Source organism: Camelus bactrianus, chromosome 13 (assembly GCF_048773025.1).
Source record: "Camelus bactrianus isolate YW-2024 breed Bactrian camel chromosome 13, ASM4877302v1, whole genome shotgun sequence".
NCBI lineage: Eukaryota > Metazoa > Chordata > Mammalia > Artiodactyla > Camelidae > Camelus > Camelus bactrianus.
Genome location: NC_133551.1, coordinates 71,386,107 through 71,408,594, shown reverse-complemented (window position 1 = coordinate 71,408,594; position 22,488 = coordinate 71,386,107). Strand labels below are relative to the sequence as shown.

The 22,488-nt window shown below is 53.4% G+C and overlaps 1 protein-coding gene across 1 annotated transcript in view; it reads left to right on the top strand.

The window, feature by feature from the left end:
* The first annotated feature begins 1,620 nt into the window (after window positions 1-1,620).
* The window catches only part of TNFRSF8 (TNF receptor superfamily member 8), a 64,024-nt gene continuing 43,156 nt past the window's right edge, over window positions 1,621-22,488 (top strand). The window contains exons 1-2 of the mRNA XM_045518522.2: window positions 1,621-2,044; window positions 15,781-15,850. Of these exons, the coding sequence (XP_045374478.2) occupies window positions 1,982-2,044; window positions 15,781-15,850 (133 nt within the window). The 5' untranslated portion in view covers window positions 1,621-1,981. The remainder of the gene's footprint in view (window positions 2,045-15,780; window positions 15,851-22,488) is intronic.

Here is a 22,488-nt window from a genome sequence, read left to right as displayed (position 1 = left end):
TTCCAGTTGAATTATTTCCTTAGCTTTTTACTAGGGTAAAATTGCTAAGCCACAAGTCGTAAACATTTTTTTGCGAGGGGCTTTTGTTAAGAATTGCCATATTGCTTTCTGAAAAGGGTTGAAACATTTACCAGCAGAGTATGAATGCGTATTCTGATTTCACCACAACTTTGAGGCTGGATTTTACCAAAGTTGTTTTTATAAAGGAAAAAAAAAAAAAAAAGAAAAACCCTGATGACTTAAGTCTAAAAAGTTATCAAAGTTTGCTTTAATTTGCATCTCTTCGATTGCTAGAAAGGTGGAATTTTCAAGCTTGTAATCAATGTTAATTTGTATTTCCCCTTGTGTCAGCTGTTTTGGTTTTGTTGTTTAGTTGTGTATGTGTGTGTTTAACAGGTATATTTCTTCAGAGCACCAGCTCTTCTATAGCAGAAAGCTCTGGACTGGGAAGCCGGTGTCCTGGGTCACTCTTGCCCCTGCCTGGTTCTGTTGAATGTCATGTGGTCACTTCCATAATCACTTACTTAATGGTTTGACACAGTCCCAGCTCAGACATCCCAGGACACTGGGCCTGGAGCATCTGGGGAGTGCCCAGAAGTGGGTCTCCAGGGAGGGCGTACAATACGGGCGTCCTCCCAAGTGAAACGCAGGAGTTCAAGGAGGGATGTGGAGGCTGTGTTGGGAGGGTCCTGGAGGGAGACGACTGCTGCAGGTGCCAAGGAGATGAAGGTATTTCTGGAAGATGGGGGCCTTACCCCTTGCAGGACAGACCGAGGTGCAGAATCTTGAGGGTCCTTGGGCCATTTGTGCTCAGGGAAGACAACTGACCATCTTTAATTAGAGCGCCTAGGACTGGCTGCCTGTTTCTAAGCCTTAGTTTCCACATCTGAAAAAAACCAAACACAAGACAAGCATATGAACCCTTGACCTGCCGCCTGCCCAGCGGGTGAAAAAGCAACATGTGTGGAATGTAGAATGAAAGGAGTAGAGAGCTCATGGGATGGAGGAACGCTGGAGGGGAAAATCGTCTGCTGGAAATGAGAACTTAATTCAGTGAAGCTTGTATATTTTCTTTCTTGGAAGTTAGAGTGCTAGGCTGCTCCTCCAGGCAGAAACCTCTGATGGGGCAGGGAAACACCTGTGGATTGATACCCAAATGTCTGTTCTTCTTTCTCTCCATCAGCCCTCCAACAGTCAGTCGATCCACCTCTCCACCCACCTGCCCATCCACCCACCCACCACCCACCCATCCATCTATCATCCATCTACTGATTCATTTCATAGCAGTTAGTTAAGAATGGGAGTGAATGGTTGATGCTGGCTTTCTCTGCAGTCTCCTGACTCCAGCAGTTCCTTCCAAAGAATCTCCAGGTCAGGAGAGAAGGTGGAGCTTGATCAGCGAGTCAGGAGCACGAACCTACACCGGCCTCGCCCTTCCTTGAGGTGAGGTGGGACTGTTGAGACCCACTGGAGCCTCCCAACCTCCGGTGAGCACCCCTCCCCTTCCAGGGGCGGGAGCTTCTCATCCTGCCCCTCAGCCCAGCTGGGCTGGGCAACACCCCCTACCTCCACCCCAGCAGGAGACAATCGGTTCTATCAAATCCTGGGTGGGTCATTCAAACAGCAAAAGGGAAGTGTGGCTTTCCTGAGTCATCTCTGCACGTGTTCACTCCCCTTTTGTCTTGACCACTAATAGCTGCCTTCCTGGAAGCTGTCTGGGGTACCTAGTGCGCCTCGGGTGGTGGTGGAAGGGAAGGGTTAAGGCTGAACCTTTGGGGAAGGAGCATCTACTCTGGAAGTGACTTCACAGCGTGCGGCTGGGTGCCAGCGAAGTGCGCCGCGGGAGGTCCGCCGGCGCCTGGGGTCTGCCTGCTGTTGCGTGGTTCCTGGCCGCGGGCGCCGCGCGTGGGCGCAGCGGGCTTCCCAGGCTGCCCAGGTGGGCGCGGGCTGCCCAGCCCAGCCCTCCTGCCCTGGGCTCAGGATGCTCGCCCTCCGCGCGGTGCTGGGACTGTTGCTCCTGGGGGTGCTCCGAGCCTTCCCGCAGGTAAGGGGGTGACAGGAGCCTGGGGAGACGCCAATGGACCCCCTTTCTTGCCACCACTGCCCTGAGCCTGAGCAGGGAAGGGCAGGACAGGGACGCTCCACACCTCGTTCCCTGCCCAGCTGGGGTGAGGGGGCGTAGGTGACAAGCCACGGGTCCGGAATAGGCAAGTATTCGCCGGTGGGAGGTTGGCTGAGAGGCTAGTTGGGGCGCCTGGGTGGGATGATTCATCCATTCAACATTCTAAGGGTGGAGTGGACTACCTGCAGGGGATGGGCTGTTTGTAGGTGGGGGTCCTGCGCAGATCAGGGGAGGCCGGTGGGGGTCTGGGCAGTACAGATGGGTTGATATTCAGCCTCTCCCAGGGTCTAGGAAGGGAGGGAGAGTTGGTTGTGGGTGAGAAGCAAGGGTGAGGGTGCTGGACCAACCAGATTAGCTTCCCCCACATGTGGATTCCTTGCTCTGGAGCATGTGGTGGGCATCCACCCCTGGAAAACAGTCAGCAGGGGGGCTGTCATCTGTTGTGGGAAGCCCCGGAACCCGAGTTTGGGGACTGCTTCAGGAAAACAGCACTTACCAGTGCCCAGCACTGAGCTAGGCATGGGGCGGGGGCCAACTCAGATTCATCAGCCGTGGTCTACTGCCTAAGTGCTGAAGGCAGGATCTGAAGAGGAGAGAGAGGCCCTGGTGGACCCCCACGTGGAACACAGTAGGTGCTGGCCAGTGCCTGGTGCATATCTGTATAGAGGGCAAAGGGGGAACAACGACAGTCTGTTGGGGGAGGGGCAAGATCCCCCCTTTAATCCTACAGGAAAAAGGGGGCCCACACTGTGGAGTTCAGTCCTATTCATCCAACCTTAGGGCGGGGGTGGGGGTGGGGGACGTGGAGTGGGAATCCGGCAGAAGGAGGGAGATTACAGGTAGAAAAGTAGTGCCCCCTCTTCCATCTTCAATGGGACAATGTGAGACCCCCCAACCCATATACACACAAAAGAGGGCAGAGGAGGCAGCTGTCAGTGCACAGGACAGAGACCCTGGCTAGAGAGCCCCCTCCCAGCCTTCCAAGCCCTCTGCTGATGACCTGGGAGGGGTGAGAGTTTGGGGTGCCAAGGTCTTGTGGGGAATGGAAGGAAGGAAGGACTGTGGGAGAGGCTTTGGGGGGTTTTGCTAGGCTCTGATGGCTGGAGCTCATGTGCTTCCTTTCTATAAAGTGAAACCCCTCTTTAAATTAGAAACTAGCATGCATTTAATTACACATGGAATAAATGAATGTATCCTCAATGCAAAAAGTGGACACCCTGCAGGTAAAGCTCGATTTCAGGGCATCTCCCTAGCCGGATCCCTTGGAAGATAGAACCACCATGATTGGTTTGGCTTTTCCTTTGCAGACCTTTACGCCTGCATGTCCATATTTATATCGATTCTATAAAAATAAGACTTTTCCATGTGCTACATTCTGTGGAACACCCAGCTGTGTCTCCACTTGGTTTTTACAATGTTGGCAGTGTGTCTTGGGGGGTTTTCCCCGTGGATACTTACAGATTCCTCCATGTTTAAAATGCTCTCTAGTATTTTACCAAACAAGGGGACCCATAGTTGATGCATCTGTGTCCCTGACTGTGGGGTGGTAAGTTTCTTCCCATTGTTTTCTGCTTTCTTGCTCCGGCAACTGTGTGGTCCTGTCTGGATGCTTTTGGGAATGTGTGGGCTTCTTTCCCAGAGAAGGAGCTGAGAGGAGTATACGGAGGTGTAGGGTGAAATGTCTTCAAGTTAAAAGATGCCACCGAATTGCCTCCCAGGGTGACTGGACAGTTTGCCCTCCCATCGGCGGGGCGCGAGAGTAGAGTAGCAACTTCCCCACATCCCAACCGACTTTTGATCTTATCAGACTTTTCATTTTTGTCAATGTGACGGATGAAGAGGGCCATATCCTCGTGTTCATTTGCATTTCCCGCCTACTGGAGAGGCTGAGCATCCCGCGTCCCTTGTGGGCTCAGACGTGGGTCATTTCTGGACAGGAATTGGGGCACCTGTCAGGGAGGTGCTGCCTCCCCAGCTCAGTACCCGGCCTCATACCCACCCTGACTGACCCTTCAAGACTGCTCCCACTTCTCTTGTCCCAGGAAAAGTTTGGGAAGTTCATGATTAAAAAGAAAAAACAAAACACACAAAAAAACCCAAACCAGGGCTTGAATTTTAAATCCTCTTTTCTTCGCCATCTGGAGACTCCATCATTTTGTGGTCGGGCCCCTGAGGCACAAATGCTTTCTTGTTGTGTGTCACCTTCTGAGAAAGAGACTTACCCTCTGACACCTCATCCTACAGTCTCCCCAAGAGTGGTTTTGTAATGTGGCCCAGGATTACTCGGGTGCAAATCCTGAGAAAAAATTCATTGCTCCACCTCCTCCCCGACTTTTCCATCCTTTTATTGGGGCCCAAGGCCTCTCCATGAACACAAAACCCTCAGTCATCACCCTCCAGGCCAGCGCTAAGTCTCCAACAAGCCCCCCTCCCCCACCCTCACCGCCATTCCGGCTCCATTTCCTCCAGCCAGATGTGGACCTCCGCCCTGAGCTAGCTATCTTGTTGAGGAATGTGGCAGTCCTCCCTCTGGGCTTTCCAGCCCTCAGGGGACGGCTGACCATGGGATTTTAGGTGCTCGCAGGAGGGAGAGGGGAGAGGCTGCCCCAATCCTGCCCCAATCCACTCTGTCCCTGAAAGAGGGGAGCGGGAGAGAGGGTCCTGATGTGAGCAGATGGAAGGAGGTGCAGGCTGGCCTCTTGCTGTCTTTGTGTGTGTGTGTATAGGGGGGGGAGGTAATTTATTTGATGGAGGTACTGGGGGTTAAACCCAGGACCTCGTGCATGCTGAGCACGCGCTCTACCACTGAGCTGTACCTTCCCCCACCCTGGGTCTGGTCTTAAACAAGGCCTCCCCTTCCCCACAGAGAGGCCCAGAGTCCAGGAGATGGTGGCGGGAGCGTTACTCAGCTTGAGAGCTGTCAGTGCTGGGAGAAGGGCAGCGTTTACTGTAAGTTTCTGCTTCTGCTCCCACTCATATCTGACCTAGACTTGTTTCTTGAGTTGATTGTGATTCATCCTTTGGCTCATATGCACCTTCCTTAACCCTCCCTGCATCTCAAGGAGCATCATTAGAAGGAAAATGGGGCTGAGGGACTTCTGGGCCTGGGCTGGGGTCTGAGGAGCCTTGGGAGGCTTGGGGGTCCTTGGCACAGTCGGTTAATTGTGTCCAGCCTGGGCCACGTGTGGCCTTGTCAGACCTGTGGCGCACTGACCTTGGGGTGGCTTATCTGGGATCATGGTCCCCATTTGCCTGATGAGGATGCAGAGGTTCAGAGGTGGGGGAGGGCCTTGCTCACAGCCCCAGGACTGGTCTGGGGCAGAGCAGGACCTGAGCCCCAGACCCGATGGACAGACTGTCCAGAAAGGCAGCTCCCGGCAAAGCTGGTTCTCAGCTTCGCTCTCTCTTCCACCTCCCGCCAGAGGTTGTTGGGGTGGGGGTAGGAAGACTTCATTCCGGAATCTTTGCTGCTCAGGATAGAAAACCACTGGGTATTCTCAGTGGCCTTGCTGCAGGAGAGGGACTTTTAATATGCCGATCAGTCCAATTACTCACCGAGTGTCTAACACTTGGGGTCCACTCATCCAAGTATCCATTCATTCATTCGTTCACTCATTCACAAAAATCTTAAAGGGGCAGTTGCTCTGTGCCAGGCATGGCTTTTGTCCCAGGCTGTTGCGGGTGACCACTCAGCCTCTGCCCGTAGGCCTCCGGGGACCAGGCTCCCTCCCCCGCTCCCTCCCTCCCAGGGCAGCTCACAGCACCCTGGGCTACTCTGACGTCTAGAAGGTCTTTATGATGTGCTGAAATCTGCCTCCGCCAAGCCTCTATGCACTGGCCCCGGTTTTGGAAGCTGGGGCTGTGTAAGCAAGATGTCTCCACTTCCTCAGAAATGACTCCCAGCGATGTGAAGGCAGCACCTTGGGCCCCTCAGGTCTCAGGGCTTCCAGCATTTATTCCTCTCAGGGCAGGGGCTCCAATCCTGTCTCAGCAATTCATCCATTCCACAGATCTTTATCGTGCACCCACTGTGTGCCAGGGGGTGTTCTGTCAGGTCTCTGCCTCCTGGACTGACATCCTGCCAGACTGACAGTCAGTGGATGGTACTCCTTGCCATGGAGAGGATGATAACCTGCTAGTGTGAGAGACGGGCGGCTGCCCTCAGTGGGAAAAGCTGAGCGGCCTCTCCGCTGAGAGGTGGTGACATACACAGGAGTGGAAGCTGGAGGAACAGGAAGGAGGCCAGTGAGGCGGGAGTGGTGCGGGTGCAGCAGGGAAGTCGGGGATAACACAGACCTATGCGGACTGCGGGGGCTGGAGGGTTTCGCCAGGGGGAGTGACATCACATCCATTTGAATGGTCCTTCGGTCAGTCCACTGGAGCATGGGTGCAGGGGGAGAGCAGGAGGCCAGGCTGTTGCTGTGGTCCCGGGGAGGAGTGAGTGGAGATGTGCAGACGGGGATGTGCTTTGGAGCTCGAATCAATAGGACCTGCAGATGGATTGGGAGTGGGGGCAGAGGGCAAAGTGGAAATGGGGGGTCCTGTCCAGATCTGGGGGCTCTACACCTGGTTGAATGGTGGTGTCCTTTATGGAGGTGAGAAAACTGGGCATCAGACAGAGAGGTGCTTTGGAGAAAGGTACAGATTCTGTTTTGCTCTTGTCTGAGGGTCCATTGTGGGTTTGTGTGTCAGAGAAGGGACTCTCTGAGCTCGGGCCCCTGATGTGGGGCTCTGGTACCAGAGGAGACTGTGGAATTCCCAGTGCCCCCTGGACCAGGGCAGAGGAGGATCGCCCCTCCCTCCCTGGAACCACCTGCTTCTACCGATGTGGGCCAAGACCCCATATTTTTGCAGGCCAGCACATTATCGTGTGGATTCCTTCCAACCTAAATGTGGGATCTCCCATTCACCCAGGTTACATTTTATATTAGTTTTCTCTTGCTGCTGTAACAAATTATCACCCAGCTTGGTGGCTTCCAGCAAGACAAATTTATTATCATACAGCTCTGGAGGTCAAAAGTCTTAATAAAATAGGTCAGCAAGGCTGCACTTCTGGAGGCGCTAGGGGGAAATATGTTTCATTGTCTTTTCCAGCTTCCGGAGGCTATCCGCCCTCCTTGGCTCACGGCCCCCAATCACGCTGGCCTCTGCTTTCATTGTCACGTCTCCTCCTCTGACTCTGCCCCTCCTGCCTGCCTCTTTTAAGGGCCCCTATGTAAGCACAGGGGCCCACACGATGATTCAGAATAATCTCCCCAGCTCAAGATCCTAAACTTAATCACGTCAGCATAGCCCCATCCGCCAGGTCCAGGGATTGGGACCTGGACATTTTTGGGATCATCGTTCCACTTACCACACACTTCATCTTGTCCAGCTGACTCATTATCTTTGTCGTCATTTAAAAAAAAATTCCTTAATTGAACTATAGTTGACTTACAATATTACATCAGTTTCAGGTACACAACATAGTGATTTGACATTTACATACATAGTGAATTGATCATCACACTAAGTCACTAACCATCTGTCCCCACACAAAGTTATTACAATATTATGGGCTATATTTCCTATGATGTACGTGACATCCACGTGACTTATTTCTTTTATAACTGGAAGTTTATACCTCAGTCCCCTTCATCTATCTCACCCCACCTCCCACCAGGTCAAGTCTCTTTGGGGAGACAGTAGAGTTAAGATCAGCCCGCCAGGTTTCTTCCCTGCTTCTGACACTTACCCTAAGGCGTTCTTGGGCAGGTTAAATCACTTCTCTGGGCCTTGGTTTCCCCATCTATAGAATGGGCGTGATAATAGTAGCCACCTTGTAGGGCTGCTGGAGGGACTATACGGGATAAAATAGATGAAAAGTGCAAAGAATAGCTCCTGGCCTGTGGTGAGGGCTGTGTAAAGGTAAGCTGTTATTTAGTGTCTGTTGTATGCTAGGCATGTGGCTACAGGATGAAGGTGAGCCAGTTACAGTTTGTGCCCTCGGGGGAGGCAGCACGGGACGAGGGACGCAGGCCAGTGTGACAGTGCTGTGTGGAGAGTTGTCCAGGCCTGCTGGAGCCCACAGGGCCCCGTCCTCACCTTGGCCTGGGTCAGTGTGTGTGTGGGGGCTCTGGGGAGGAAGGGAGGGAGGAGGCAGCCAGGCTGCAGAGTTTGGGACCGCAGGTCCTGCACCGAGGATGGTGCCAAAGTCCTCACCGACATCTGGGTCAAAGGGCGCACCAGCAAGGGCGTTTGGGGCGGGCTTGGGACTTGCTCCTGAAGCTCTGTCAGCAGGCTTCATCTGGGCTTCCTGGGGGCTAACTCCCGGAGGCATCGGCACTGCTCTGTTTCATCGCCCATGGTGGGGTTCCTGCCCTCGGGAAGTGCATGGTCTCCTGAAATGGGTCCAGCGCTCTAGGACCGTGAAACCCCCAAAGCCGATCTTCACCTTCCCACCCAGGACACATGCTTTCTCTGCTACTGAGTCAGGAGAAGGGGGGCTGAGAGTTTCCTCTGTCCAAACAGTCTGGGGGACCGGGCCCTGGCCTCTGCCACGTGCAGGCTGGGAGCACAGAGGTGCTCATGGCAACAAGCCGGCAGCTGGGCTGATGCTGTGGGCAGCATCCTGGGCACCTCCAAGCACCACTGTGAGGCGGACCTGCTGCTGGCGTCCCTCGGTGGCTGGTGCGGCTGGGGACTGTTAGTCCAGCGCTGGGGGGATTTCAGCACATCTGAGGTATAGTTAAGCATGCGCTTGGACACTTGCTGCAGCCCCAGAACTTTCAGGAACACCAATCTGAACAACTGGCTCCTGCAGCCAGCCTGGGGTTTCTCTGGGGCAGGAGGGGCATCAGTGGGAAGTGGGGAGTAAGCAGCTGCAGAATTTGGACCCAAGGCCAGACCTTGGTAACATTCCTTGCCTCCCTCATCCATCTCCTCTTATATTAGCTGCTCTACAACCCTTAGTGGCTCCCTATTGCCAAGGGCAACATTTCCCAAAGTCACTTCCAGGGAAGTTGTTCCATGAGGAAAGGCTTCTATAGCCAGCTAAGCTTGGGGAACAGTTTGTCTCTCTGAGCCGTCCCCCCTGTCCCCCTTTCCTTGAAGAATCAGGGAGAAAGTAAGCAGATAAAAGACTCTGAGAGGCCCTATGATTTAAAATGGAAACCTCACAAATGAAATCCAGTAATTCTTTGTGTCTTGCTTTTTTTGTTTTGCTTGCCACCTGCTGACGTCCTGCAGAACCAGCATTTGCTGGAACGCTATGTGGGAAACGAGAATTCAGTGCAGACTGTCTGGCCCTGAGTCCTGGGCCTCCTCTCCTGTCCGCGCTTTCCAGCCCATCAGATCCCTGACTGTCCCACGGCTCTGCTCTTTCCTGCCTCTGCACCTTTGCTTCTGCGGAGCCTTCTGCCTGGGATGCCCTCCCTTCAAAATCCTTCAAAAAAAAAAAATCATCAAAATGGAACTTCTTCTCCTCCAAGAGGCCCCCAAGTTAGTTCTTACTCCGCTTATCTCGCAATATTTATGTTTTTCTGCTTTGCGATAGTGATCCGTGTATTTTCCTGATCTCACCTGCAGGGGTCCCCTTCCCTCATTCATTGCACGGACTGCCTCCCGCGCGCCTGTTCTGGGGGCTGTCTGCACGAAACCCGACTGTCTAGAGTTGGCCTCTGTGTCCCTTCCCGCCAGCGCCTCATCCAGTGTCAGCGGGCCTTCGTGGTGGAAGGGACTCAGGAGGGGCCCTGTTTTCATGTCTTTTTTTTTTTTTTAATTTTGTTGGGGGGAAGTTATTTAGGCTTATGTACTAATTTTTTTGATGGAGGTGCTGGGGATTGAACCCAGGACCTTGTGCGTGCTAGGCCTGTGCTCTACCGCTGAGCTATACCCTCCCCCACTGTTTTCATTTCTTACTGTGACTGTCATTCCCACACAATCAGTGGCTTAAAACAATACAGATGATTTTCTTTCAGTTCTGTAGTTCAGAGGTTCCAAAATGTTTGTCCCTGGGCTAGAATCAAGGCGTGGGCAGGGCTGTGTTTCTTTCTGGAGGTTCCAAGGGAAAATCCGTTCCCTTGCCTTTCCAGCTGCTGGAGGCCACCTGCAGCCCTTGGCTTGTGGCCCCTTCCTCTGTTTCACGCCAGCAGCTTCACATCTCCCTGACCCTGCTTCTGTCACTGTCTCATCTCTTTCTGACTTTGACTCTTCTTCCCTCTTGCATTTTTTAAGGACCCTTTTAATTACATTGTGCCCACCTCCCTGGATAAATCAGGATCATCTCCCCACATGAAGGTCCCTGATTAGCAGCCTTAATTCCACCTACCACCATAATTCCCTGTTGCCTTGTACGGTGACACATTCATAGGTTCTGGGGATTAGGTCTTTGGAGGGGGACTCTTCTGCTGACGCCGGACCCCTTCTCATCTTCTTCCGTCCCACGTGGAGATGCTCACTGAGGATGACATGATTCTCTTAAACTTCATCTCAGAGAAGGTGTTCATCTGTTCCTCCTGCCGGGAGCTCCAGGCTCCTTCCTGTGCCTCCTTCTGTGTCTACTGCCTATGGGTTTTATCTCCAGCTGTGGGGCCAGGCTGCATGGAGCCATATACACTCTCCCTCAGTTCCCCGGAGACACAGGTGAGGGATGCAGCCAGGGCCGGGGCAGGGACAGACCATATGCCCGTGGTTGTGTTTAAGATCAGGGAAGAGGATGATTTCAATTTCAGGTAATCTCTTGGTCTGGAGCTCAGGTGAACCCTCAGGGTGGAGAGAGAGGTTCAGTTCCCCCAGGACTAGGAGATGACAAAGCCCAGCCAGTTGGCAGTATAGCCTAAGGCTTACTTAGGAGCAGGGCTGTGGTCACTGGAATAATGGTCCCTTAAAATGTCCACGTCCTCATCCCTGGAACCTGTGAGTATGTCACCGTACATGGCAAAGGGCACAGACCTTGAAATGGGGAGATTAGACTGGATTATTCAGGTCCTCACACAAGTCCTAAAAGGTGGAGAAACTCTCCTGGCTGTGTTAGAGGTGATACAGAAGAAGAGAGAGATGTGACAGGAGAAGGGCTCGACCCACTGTTGTGTGCTTTGCAGATGGAGGAAGGGGGCTGTGGACCAAGGAAGGCGGCAGTTGGGAACAACCTTTGTTGACAGTCAGCAAAGAGATGAGACCTCAGTCTTAACCATAAGGAAATGGATTCTCCTCTAAAGCCTCCAGCAAGGATGCAGCCCTGCCACACCTTGATTTTCTCCTGCTGAGACCTGACTTAGACGAGGGTGATCAGGGAGGGGACCCTGAGGAATTGGCATGCATGAGTGAGGTCCGAAGGATGAGCTGGGGTGCACTGGACCAGGGGAATGGGGTGGCCAGGAGACCAGCGTGTGCAAGGCTGCTGGAGGGAGGAAGGGAGGGAGGGGGTGCGAGTCAGGTGGGAAGATGGCTGGTGGCAAAGGGCACCTGAGGTTGCACAGGCCAGATGGGCCAGGGCTGGCCTGGCAAGGTCTCTTGGGCCACTGTCAGGGCTTTGGGCTTTATCCATAGTTTAGTTGGAAGCCATCTAAGTGCCTTCAGTAGGGTGGAGGGGAGGAGACCAGATCTGTGTTTTGCAAAGACTCCCCTGGTGTCTGCACTGGGAGTGGGGTATAGGGGACAGGGTGGATGTGAGGAGACCTTGGATGACCATTCTCAAGTCCAAGTGGCAGGGAGGCTGGTGGGTCTGAGGGTAGAATTGGAGCTTAAACAGGACTAGGTTTGCACAGCCTGGTGGATAAGAGCCTGTGCAAGATGGCTCAGGCCAAATTCTGGCTCTAACACTGCCTTGCTGTTTGACTTTAGGCAAGTGTCTTAACCTCGCTGTGCTTCAGTTTCCTCATCTATAAAATGGGATAGACAGTAGGTGGAGAGTGTGGCCTGGGATTCTGCATTTTGAGTGAGTCCCCAGGTGGCGTCAGCGCTGCTGGCTCAGGCACTCACCTTGAGTAAGGGAGATGCAGAACCCCTGAGGTAGGGACGGGGTACCCTTCCCAGCTCTGCCCAGCTCTGGCCCCTTTGGGTATTTTGCATCTGATCTGACTCCTCCAACCCAACCTCTCCCTGCTCCCCCAGCTCTAGACTCTGCTCCTACAGGTGTGGCCCAGCTCCTGCTTGTCCCTGCAGCTGCGACCAGGTGGGGCTTTTTGAAAGTGAAGCTTACCAAGTTTTGCAGAGAAAACCAAACCAACTTGAAACTAGACAGGCCTAGAAATGGGAAGGCTTCAGGCCACTCTCTCACATTATCTTGATGCCACTAAGGCTGGACCACAGGCCGCTGGTTCCCCAGCTCACCACGCTGTGGACACCTTACTCCGCCTCAGACCTGTTGGGGAACCCCACCCAAAAGCTCCCCTCCTGGGCCTTGGGCTTCCCCCTCCCACTCTCCCCTTTCTGACCCCCCTTCCCCCTCAGGCTGGGGTCAGAGCGCAGCCCAGCTGTCCCTCCCTGTTCCCCAGGGACAGCAGGAGCTGGAGGCCCGCCCCGGGTCTGGGCCCATGGCCAGTGGGGCCTGGCAGGGCCCTCACAATTCAGAGGCTGCCGCAGGTGCCAAGGTTACTGTCTCCTCTATCAGGAGCTGGTGTGGGTGAAGGGCCCATGCGAGCAGGGAGAGGGGGACCACAGAGGGTGGGGGACTGCCAGGCAGAGGGAGGGCAATGAATGAATGGGCTGGGGGTGAGGGCTGGGCCTGGGGCGTGAGACTGGGCCAGCTTTTGGGGACAACAGACTGCACTGCAAGGGCAAAGCTCAAGGCCCTGATTCTACCCCTGACTAGTTGACAGGCTGGAAACACCCTGGGAAGATGGGGTTGTCTCTTCCGCTGGAGTGCCAGCCCTGGAGGGCCTTCTGCTCCTGGCCAGCTTTTTGGCACACAGTAGGTGCTTGATGCAGCCCTGCAGTGGCCAAGTCAGCTGACCTGGATTCAGATCCTGAGCCCGGCACAAGATGTGCTCTTGGCTGGGTCTTCACCTCTCCCAGACCGATTTCTGTGGTAATAGGGTCTCACGGGCCGTCAGGTTCATAACTGCTGTTGTTACTTCTACAACAACACGTGTGTGTCATAGTGACCCATTTTCCGGGTGCTTGTGAAGCCATGACATCATAGGCAAAAAAAGTCCCCAGTGAAGGCCAGCCATAGGGGCCTGGGGGCATCTGGGGTGAACACTGCGGGATGGGGCTGAGCTGTGCCGCAGCCTGGGCCCCACCTACATCTCTGGCAATGGCTGGGGGGCGCTGGGGTCAGCCCCTCCACGGGGTTGGTGGGGAAGAGCCCCTTCCCGCATTAGCCCCACATGGGAACGGAGGCCCCCAAGTCCTCTACGTCTCCCTTCACGGGTCTCTGATGGGTTTGCGAGGGACATCCTGCCTGGAAGCCCACCGCCCCTGCGGACGGTGAGCAGACAGCGCCCCCTCGTGGCAAGCTGTGGCTTTACCCAGATTCATTGTTGATAAGGGCTGCCCTCCTTCCAGAGCGCGCTTGGAATCCTGGAGGTGCTATTATTTGCAGGTGTGGTTTCGTACAATTCTTTCTCTCCCCTCTCTCTGTGTATACACGGATTATTACTATTATCTGTTGCTGAACTGTTTGCTAGTTAGTTGCAAGCCGTTTGATCCTTCACCCCCAAATATTTCAGCATGTTTTTTCTACAACAAGGACATCTCTTGCATAAACCAAGTTTTCAGGCATGGAACATTGGTCGAACGTAATCAAATATAAAGCCCATATTCAAGTTTCACCAGTTATCTCAGTAGTCTCCTTTACAGCAATATCCCCCTTCCCGCCCCCATTCAGGATCCAATCCAGACAGGGCATTCAGTCATCATGTCTCTTTAGTCTCCACAGATCTTCCTTGTCTTCCGTGCATTGGGATTTTTAAAGAACCCAGACCAGTTGTTTTGTGGAACTTCCCTCAGTTTGGATTTACCTGGTGTTTCCTCATGATTTGATTCACATGTGGACTTTTGGTAGGAAGACCACAGATGGGAGGGACTGTTTTTCTCAGCACAGTGGACCTTTTTTGTTTTCAAGATGGGCAGCCTGTGGCCCGTGAAGCTCGAAATCTCCTCTAAGGGCTTAGCTGCTGTGTGACTTTGGGCAGGTGACTGCACCTCTCTGAGCTGAAGTTTCCTCATCTGTAATGTGGGGTGGTGATCTGGCCACAAAGGGCTGAGGGTGGCCGAAAGGAAGCGATGTGTGACTGGTTTGGGGGAGTGATACACAATACCCTGGGTTCCCTCTTCTCTGCACCTCCCACCTCTCCGCTGACCCAGGGTGAGGTGGCGGGAGATGCAGGGTTAAGCATCCGGACTCCCCTCAGCCTCCTCCCAGGCTCCGGGAGAGTGAGTAGGGCCACTCCCTGCTCACAGTCTATATAGCTCAGGTGAGAGGAGCAGGCAGGCCAGGAGGGGAAAACCCAGGCCGAGGACCCAGAATTTTCCCCACACTCAGCAGGCCTAATGGGGCTGAACCCTCGTACCCCCAGCCATTGGCTCCTGAGCTCACACAGTGAGATGCTGTGGCTCAGAAAGAAACTCGGGCAGCCCTGGCAGGTCTCTGCCCCTAGAGAGGCTCCTCCGAGCTCCTGGTTTACTTGATAAGAGTGAGATCCCCCTGGAGGGGGAGGCTGGGAGCAGGTGGGCGAACAGAGTGCCCTCAAGGCCCTGGGCTCTGGGTTAGATGAAATCCACAAAGTGCTGTGTGTTTGCAAATGTCAGGTTATGTTTATTATTTCAAATTTATAAAATGACACTTTAGGTGTACAAACACAGGAAAAAAGCAGAATGTAATAGACATTTCGCAGGGTCCACCTGCCAGCCACACTGGGCTCCTCGCTGCTCTGACGACAGCGGAAGTGTTCGTTATATTTCCTCTCTTTCCTTGGGTGGAGGGAAGAGCAGGGAATCCCCTTGGGCCGGCTGGGCTTCTCCCTGGTGGGTAAATGGCTTCTGCTTTCTTCCTCCAAACCAAGAAAGCCCCCACCTCATTCATCCCACAAGTGGCCACCTTCTGTCTGCCGGGCATCCCCTCGGATGCTGAAGATACAGCGGTGGGACGCAGCTCTCTCCTGTCCTGTCCCCCTCGCCCCTCCCTTCCTGGAGCTCCTTGTTGTGGGTCTCCCCTCTCATTCACTGCGAGGGACAAAGTTCCTCCCCATCCCAGCAGGGACTCTCCTCTGTGAGCCCCCTCTAACAAAATGGCTTAGCATCCAAAGAGCCCTGGAAACGTGGGGAAGCTTGTTAAGAGAACCCATTCCTGAAAAAAAGTGAGCCTTGCCCCTCTAGTTCAGACCATGCACCCAAATGAAATCTAAATAGGAAAGGTTAAGTAAAACCATCCAGAAGACAAGGTGGGAGGGCACCTAAGTGCATCAGGCGGGCAGATCTTTCTCAGACAGGACATTAACTACAAATGACTGAGAAACTGTATTTCATTAAAAGTAAGAACTCTAGCAGGGAGAGAACAGCTCAGTGGTAGAGCACGTGCTTAGCAAGCATGAGGTCCTGGGTTCAATCCCCAGTACCTCCATTAAAAGGAAAAACAAAACAAAACTAAGAGCTCAGGCCTCCTGGGACCGGAGGGGCAGGAGGGAGGGTGGGTGTCTTGGGCCTGCCTGGCCTCACCAGTGTCTCCCACCCTCCAGGGACAAGCCCCCGGGGACGACTGCTGTGATGACAAGGCAGCCGGGAAGTGCTGTGACCGCTGCCCTGAGGGTGAGTGGGGGACGGGGGTGGGGGGGATGAGGAGGGATTTTTGTCAAGGTACAACGCTCCCGGGAGACTGGGGAGTGGGAAGCACCAGAGCCAAGGTCTCCGTTGTCCCTGGCTACAGGTTTCTGAAGGCCATCCCTTTGTGAGGTTTAATTGATGACAAGCTGCCTCTTAGGGAGCACACTGTATAGACACTGGTCCGCGGCCTTCACGGGCATTGCGCCATCTCGGGTCCTCCCGGTGACCCCTCCTCATTGCCGTTTTGCAGATAAGGCTCCCAAGGGAGCTGCAGGGCTAACCAACTTGCCCAGGGTCACCGGACTGGGAAATGGTGGAGCCAGCTGGGGCCGGAGCCCAGGGTTCCATGACCCCAGAGCCTGGGCTAACGGCACCCCGACCACCCCTCATTTCCTGCCCTGTTTGAGCTGTCTGGATGATCGCGCTCTCAGGGACCAGTCTCCCTGCCCAGAGCTCACCTCCTGGAAGGCTCGCCCACCACCGGCACCTGACTAGATGCAGGACACCGTCAGGAGGCCCTGGAACAGGGATGAGCCTTGCTCTCCCCACTGGGCAGATGGATGTACAGCTAACTGCACTCTCCCCTCCCGGCTCCTCCTCCCTCCTCTGCCTGCCCCTCCCATCCCCCTTCCCATTCTTTCTGCCACTCATCCATCTCCCCACCCCTCCCAACCCCCTTTCCTCCACTCTGCCACCCACATCCATCCAATAAGTGTTCATTGCTTGTTCTTATAGTGAGGTCACTTGCCACCTTTCCAGCTTTTTCTCCCTGGGCCTTTCTGCAGGAACTGCTATGCTTGGTGTCCTCTGAGCCTAGTCATGCTGTCATGCTCTGGGCCTTTTCACGTGCCTGTCCGCACCTGGGATGCCCTCCTCCACCATCTCCAATCCTGCTGTAATCCTGACACCCCTTCCTCCACGCAGTCTTCCCTCACCAGCGCAGGGCTGTGTGGCTGGCCGCACACCGCATCTCCGCAGGCCAGCAGCTGTCAGGGTTTCCAAGTGGTGTGGCCCGCAGGGCCCTGTGATTTTCCATAGCACCCACAATCCCAGCCGCAGGGAGGAAGACAGACGCTTCCTTCCCGTGTCCCCTGGCCTCCCTGACACCAGCCTGTGGGGCTTTGATGGGGAGTGGCTGGGGAGAGAGAGAGAGAGAGAGACAGCCCAGTCCTTCCACTCAGATGCGGTGACTTGGGAAGAGGGGGCTCCCTCCCCCCACGTTCCCTTTCCAAGGCCAGGTGACCGGGGGTGGCTGAGCACCTCAGGCTGATGTGGTGGGCGGGGCATTTTGCTGGAGTTTTATTGACACTGTGCTTCCGGGCATGCAAGAGAGGAAAAACCAAAAACCCACAAAAACCCCTTCCTCGGTCTCTCGGGGAAATTTCTGACATTTTGCCTGCCATCAGCACTCAGCTGTGTGGCAGGGTTTGCAGGGGGGCAGGTTGGCGGAGGGAGGAAACTGGGAGACCTTTGAAACTGAGAAATTTCTATGTCATCGAATCCCTCCTCCCACCAGGCCTGTAACGCCCTTTCTAGCATCCTCGACAACGGATCCCCAGCTCTCTGCTTACACACCCCCAGTGATGGGGGGCTCACTGCTTAACAGTAGCAACGATTATCACTGGGGCAGCACATACCTCACCAGCCTGTACCCGTCCTACTGTTTGATCCCTGATAAGGAACTAAAAGAGGAAACTTGGACATGGCAGGGTTCAGGGATTTGCCCTTGGTCACAGGCTAGTATGCGGCTCAGGCGCAGCTCAGGCACGGCTGTCTAACTCAGAATCCTGAGCCGTCCTTCTTATTTGGTACCACCCCCTAGCATTGCGTTTGGGGAGGCAGCAGAACCAGAATCTATCAGTGAAGAGCCCCTGAGGGGGTTACAACCCCCTTCCTCTCCTGCACCTTGCTTCCTGGCTCACCCAGACTCACTCCCCGTAGGAGGGGTCTCCCGTGCAGGCATGGGGGCGACAATGTGGAGCCAGGTCTGGTGTTAGGTGGAGAGCATGGTTTATTTGGGGCCAGGCGAGTGTCCCTCATCTGGGAACTGAGGGTTTCCCAAGGGCTGTGAGCAGGAAAGGGTAGGAGGGGGCCTTCCCAGCCCTCCTCACTCTGGCCAAGCTTGGCTGGCCCCCAGTTCCCTCCCCACCTGCACTTCTGTGTCAGGGCAACAGCGAGAACCCTTGGCCAACATCATTCAGCCCCAATTCCAAAGCACAAGAAGACAGCATCTGATGGCTCAGATGAGTCCGGACGTCCACCTCTACTCTGGTTCCCCAAGGCGAGGACTGCGCTAGACCACTGCTAGCAGGGAGGGGTGAGGGGGCAGTTCTCCAAGAAGCACTGCCAGCGGGATGAAAAGCCCTTCAGAAATACGTCTGCTGTGACAGGCAGTTTGGCATCAGGGAGGGTGCTGCTGGGAGCCGTGGGAACATGCTCCTGGGGGACCTGACCTTGTTGGAACACTCAGGGGGGACTTCCTAGAGGGGATGGCCTCCTGGGGAGTCCTGAGGATGAGCAGGAGTTGACCAGGCCGGGGTCAGGAGAGGGTGTACTCTCGCCAGCGGACACAGGATATGCCAAGGCCTAGAATGGGCAAGGATGGGCCTTCAGGAACAGGGAGGGGCTTCATTTGGCAGAAGCTCAGGGCGTGAAGAAGGGCAGGGGGACAGGGGAGGATGGAGGGCTGGTGGCCCAGACAGCGAGGAGCAGTTCTCTGTGTGGGAGTTTCTTGGGCCAAAGCAGCTGGGGCCTGGTGGCCCGGGGCTGAGCCAGAGGTGAGGGGCGGTAACAGGAATGTTAGGACAAACTTTGGGAACATCTGGAGTCAGAAAGGCACTGATCAGAGACTGGGAGGAGCAGGACAGAGGGACCCTTGGGAACCAATTCTAGGAATCACAACACCCGAGGCTTTCGTAAGCATTTGTCTTCTAATTCTGAAAGTGATGCTCAGGAGAGAAGACTGATGCGGAAAATGGGAAAAGAAGAAAATAGCAATGAATAAACATGCATAATTCTTTTGCTCCCTCTGCTCCAGTGCCCGTGATCATGACCTTTCTGTTCTCTGCACAAGCCACACCCATTCCTCCCTCAGGGCCTTTTCATGGCAGTTCCCTCTGCCTGCAATGCTCTCCCCAACCCCATCACTGGAAACCCATTTGCTGATTTCTTTCTTTCCTCGCCATCTCTCTTCCCCAGTCTAGGATGTCAGCTTCATGGGAGCAGGGACCTCACCTTCAGTCTCTAAATCAGTGGCAGGCATGAAGGTGGTGGTCAGTAAAGGGGGAGTTGAATGAAAAAAGGACCCCAGCCTCAAGTGAGTCACTCTGAACCGGTGAATGTGATTTCTGCAGCAGAGGGCCTCTAAAGTTCACCCCAGAACAGCCCCTGGTGCTGAGAGGTGGTTGTTAAGGGACCCAGAGAGGAGATCTGGATGGGGTCACATGATCGGGAAAGTTCCACGAGGTATTTCAGCCTGACCTGGCTGGGCACGAAGGGTTCCCAGTGGGTGGAAAGGGGATGGAAGGGGCATCTCAGCCTGCGCTGACAACATCTGTATTCATTTCCTGGGCTGAGGTTAACAAAGTACCACAGACACCCCTGGAGGCTCCAGGGAAGGTTCTGGCCTCTCTCCCAGCTTCTGGTGGTTCCTTGGCTTGTGGCCACAGGACTGCACCTCCCTGTGTGCATGCCTGTCTCTGTTTCCAAATTTCCCCCCTTTTACTAAGGACACCAGTCCTGCTGGATGAGGTCCCACCCTAACAACTTCATTTTAACTTGATTACCTCTGTAAAGACTCTGTCTTCCAAGAAGGTCACATTCTGAGATACTGGGGGTTAGGACTGCAGCACATCCTTTTTTGGGGGGGGGTTGCAGATAATTTAACCTATAACAACACTGCAGGACATCCGAGGAGTGCTAGAGAAAAGACGGAGAGGCCCGGCTTGGCTGGAGCACGGAGTACACGAAGTGAGTGATGTACCGTAACGCCAGACCAGGAGTCTGCAGAGCGAGGCCTGGGAGTGCCTGGCTGAGGAGTCTGCATTGATTCTGTTGTCAGAACGTGTCTTTTTTTTTTTTTTTAACTGAAGTATAGTCAGTTACAATGTGTCAGTTTCTGGTGTACAGCATAATGTTTCAGTCATACATACAAATACGTATGTTCATTTTCATATCCTTTTTTATTATAGGTTACTACCAGATATTGAATATAGTTCCCTGTGCTCTACAGAAGAAACCTGTACATCTATTTTATCTATAGTAGTTAGTATCTGCAAATCTCGAACTCCCAGTTTATCACGTCCCACCCCCTTTCCCCCTGGTAACTGTAAGTTTGTTTTCTATATCTGTGAGTCTGTTTCTGTTTTGTAAATAAGTTCATTTGTGTCTTTTTTTTTTTTACATTCCACATATGAGTGATATCATATGGTATTTTCCTTTCTCTTTCTGGCTTACTTCACTTAGAATGATGATTTCCAAGTCCATCCATGTTGCTGCAAATGCCTTTATTTTATTCTTTTTTATGGCTGAGTAGTATTCCATTGTATAAATATACCACAACTTCTTTATCCAGTTGTCTGTTGATGGACATTGTTTGCATGTGTCAGAACATGTCTTGATCAAATATGCACCAGGCCCTGTGATACAGGAATGATTAGTAAGCAGAAAGGAAAAGCTCTGTCCTTGAGGAGCTGACACTCCAGTAGGAAGTCTGGACCCTACGACAATTCATCTCTGAAATAAATATAAAATGACAACAGAGTTAGGCGTAAGAGGGCAAGGTACGTGGGTCTTTTCCAATTTATAACAGGGGTGAGTGGGAGTTTACTAGGGGAAAGGGGAGGAGACCAGTCCTGGCAGAAGAATAGCTTGTGCAAAGGCCCTGGGGCAGAAGGGAGCACAGCTTCTTTGGGGGATAGGGAGACTCCAGCATGGCTAGACATTAGAGGGCAAGGGGGATATGGGTGGGAAGGACCTCATTAACCATGGCAAGGACCTAGGCCTCTATGGTGAGAGCCATGAGAAGTCTTTGAAAGTTTTAGGCAAGGAGTGATGGGCCACAGACTTACCTCTGAAAGCCCACTGGGGAGCTACTGGAATTTACTGAGCTAGAGGGTGCCAGCCATCAAGCTAGTACTTTTGAGAGGTACTTGCATGTTATTCTAGAGCAGGAGCTCTTACCTGGGGATCCACTGACTCCCAAGGGTCCATGAGTAGATTTCAGGGGAGCTGTGAACCTGACTGCATTCACTTATCTTCATTAGCCTCTAACAAAATTTCCCTTTATGAGTCCCTTCCATTATGAAGACAACAAAGCACAGTCGTAATAGTAGCACCTGCAGCTTTTCTGTCAGTAGAAATCGGATCTCTTATGTTACAACTGCTTCAGGTACCATAAGATGTTGTTGGCGCTCGTCACTACTTTGAAACTCCGGTAGCTGTTAGATCTTATTTAATGAGTTTACAAAGAATCACCTGTACTACTATATCTAAAATTATTTTGTTGAAAGCTTTGATAACTGTATTCCAACATAGCTGGGCCCCTTCATAATCCAATGTGTTTTATTTTATGCACCTAAAAACATGTTTCTGAGCAGGGTCCACAGGCTTCCCCAGAATGACTAGGGGGCACAAGAAATGTTGAAAAGCTCTGGTCTAGATTCTTTTGGTTGTAACGAACAGCAGCCTAACTCACTCAGGCCCCAACAAGGCAAAAGAGAATTATTTGGCTCCGTAACAGAGCAGTCCATGGATCCATAAATCCAGGTTTGAATGATGACCTCAGGAATCCATTTCTCTCTGTCCGTGGACTCTCCTCACCTCTGTGTTGACTCCTTATGAGGCAGACCCTGCCCATGCCCCAGCAGCCTTGGGCTTAAACTGCCTTTCAACCCTGGAATCCAAGAGTAAAGAGAGGGTCTCTTTCCTGGTAGCTCTTGTGGACCCCTCGGAGATGGGGCTCACTGGCTAGCATGGGTCACGTGCCTGTCCTGAATCAATTATATTGGCGGGAGGAATGGGGTATTCTGATTGGCCTGTCTGGGTGACGTGCATATCCTGGAAGCAAGCTCTGGGAGGTGTGGGGCTAAACATCGCGGGATGGAATGGAGTGGGGCAGGGGCACATCCTTGGGGACATCCAGGACACCCCCTCCCCTTTTGCCCCATGCAGTCAGTGTCAACGTCAGGCGTCTCCTGTCCCTGTACAGTGGGGGTGAGGGACTGCTGGGTGATTCGTGTGCCTCTCAGTCAGGCTGGATTAGGTGCCTTATGGTCAAGGGACTCATGTCTCCCCTGTTCTTGCAGTGAAAACAGGACTCCTGCCAGGAGTGATACCCAGTGCCCAGCCAGCGCATGCTGTTTGCCCTGGGGTTCCTGCCACACTTTGTACATATTTACAATCCCTTTCATCCTTTCAACAACCCTAGGAGGTGAATCTTATTATTAACTTAATATTTATCCATTTGTTACCCAAAAAACTGGATTCGCCTCTCGGTGGGTGTTGAGCCAAAAGACACAGGCAAGCCAAAGACAGGGAGAAGAAAGGATTTATCACGTGCAGCAAAGAAGGAGAGCTCCAGGGATCCCTCCCAAAGCAGTGTCTCCCTGAACAGCAAACTGGGG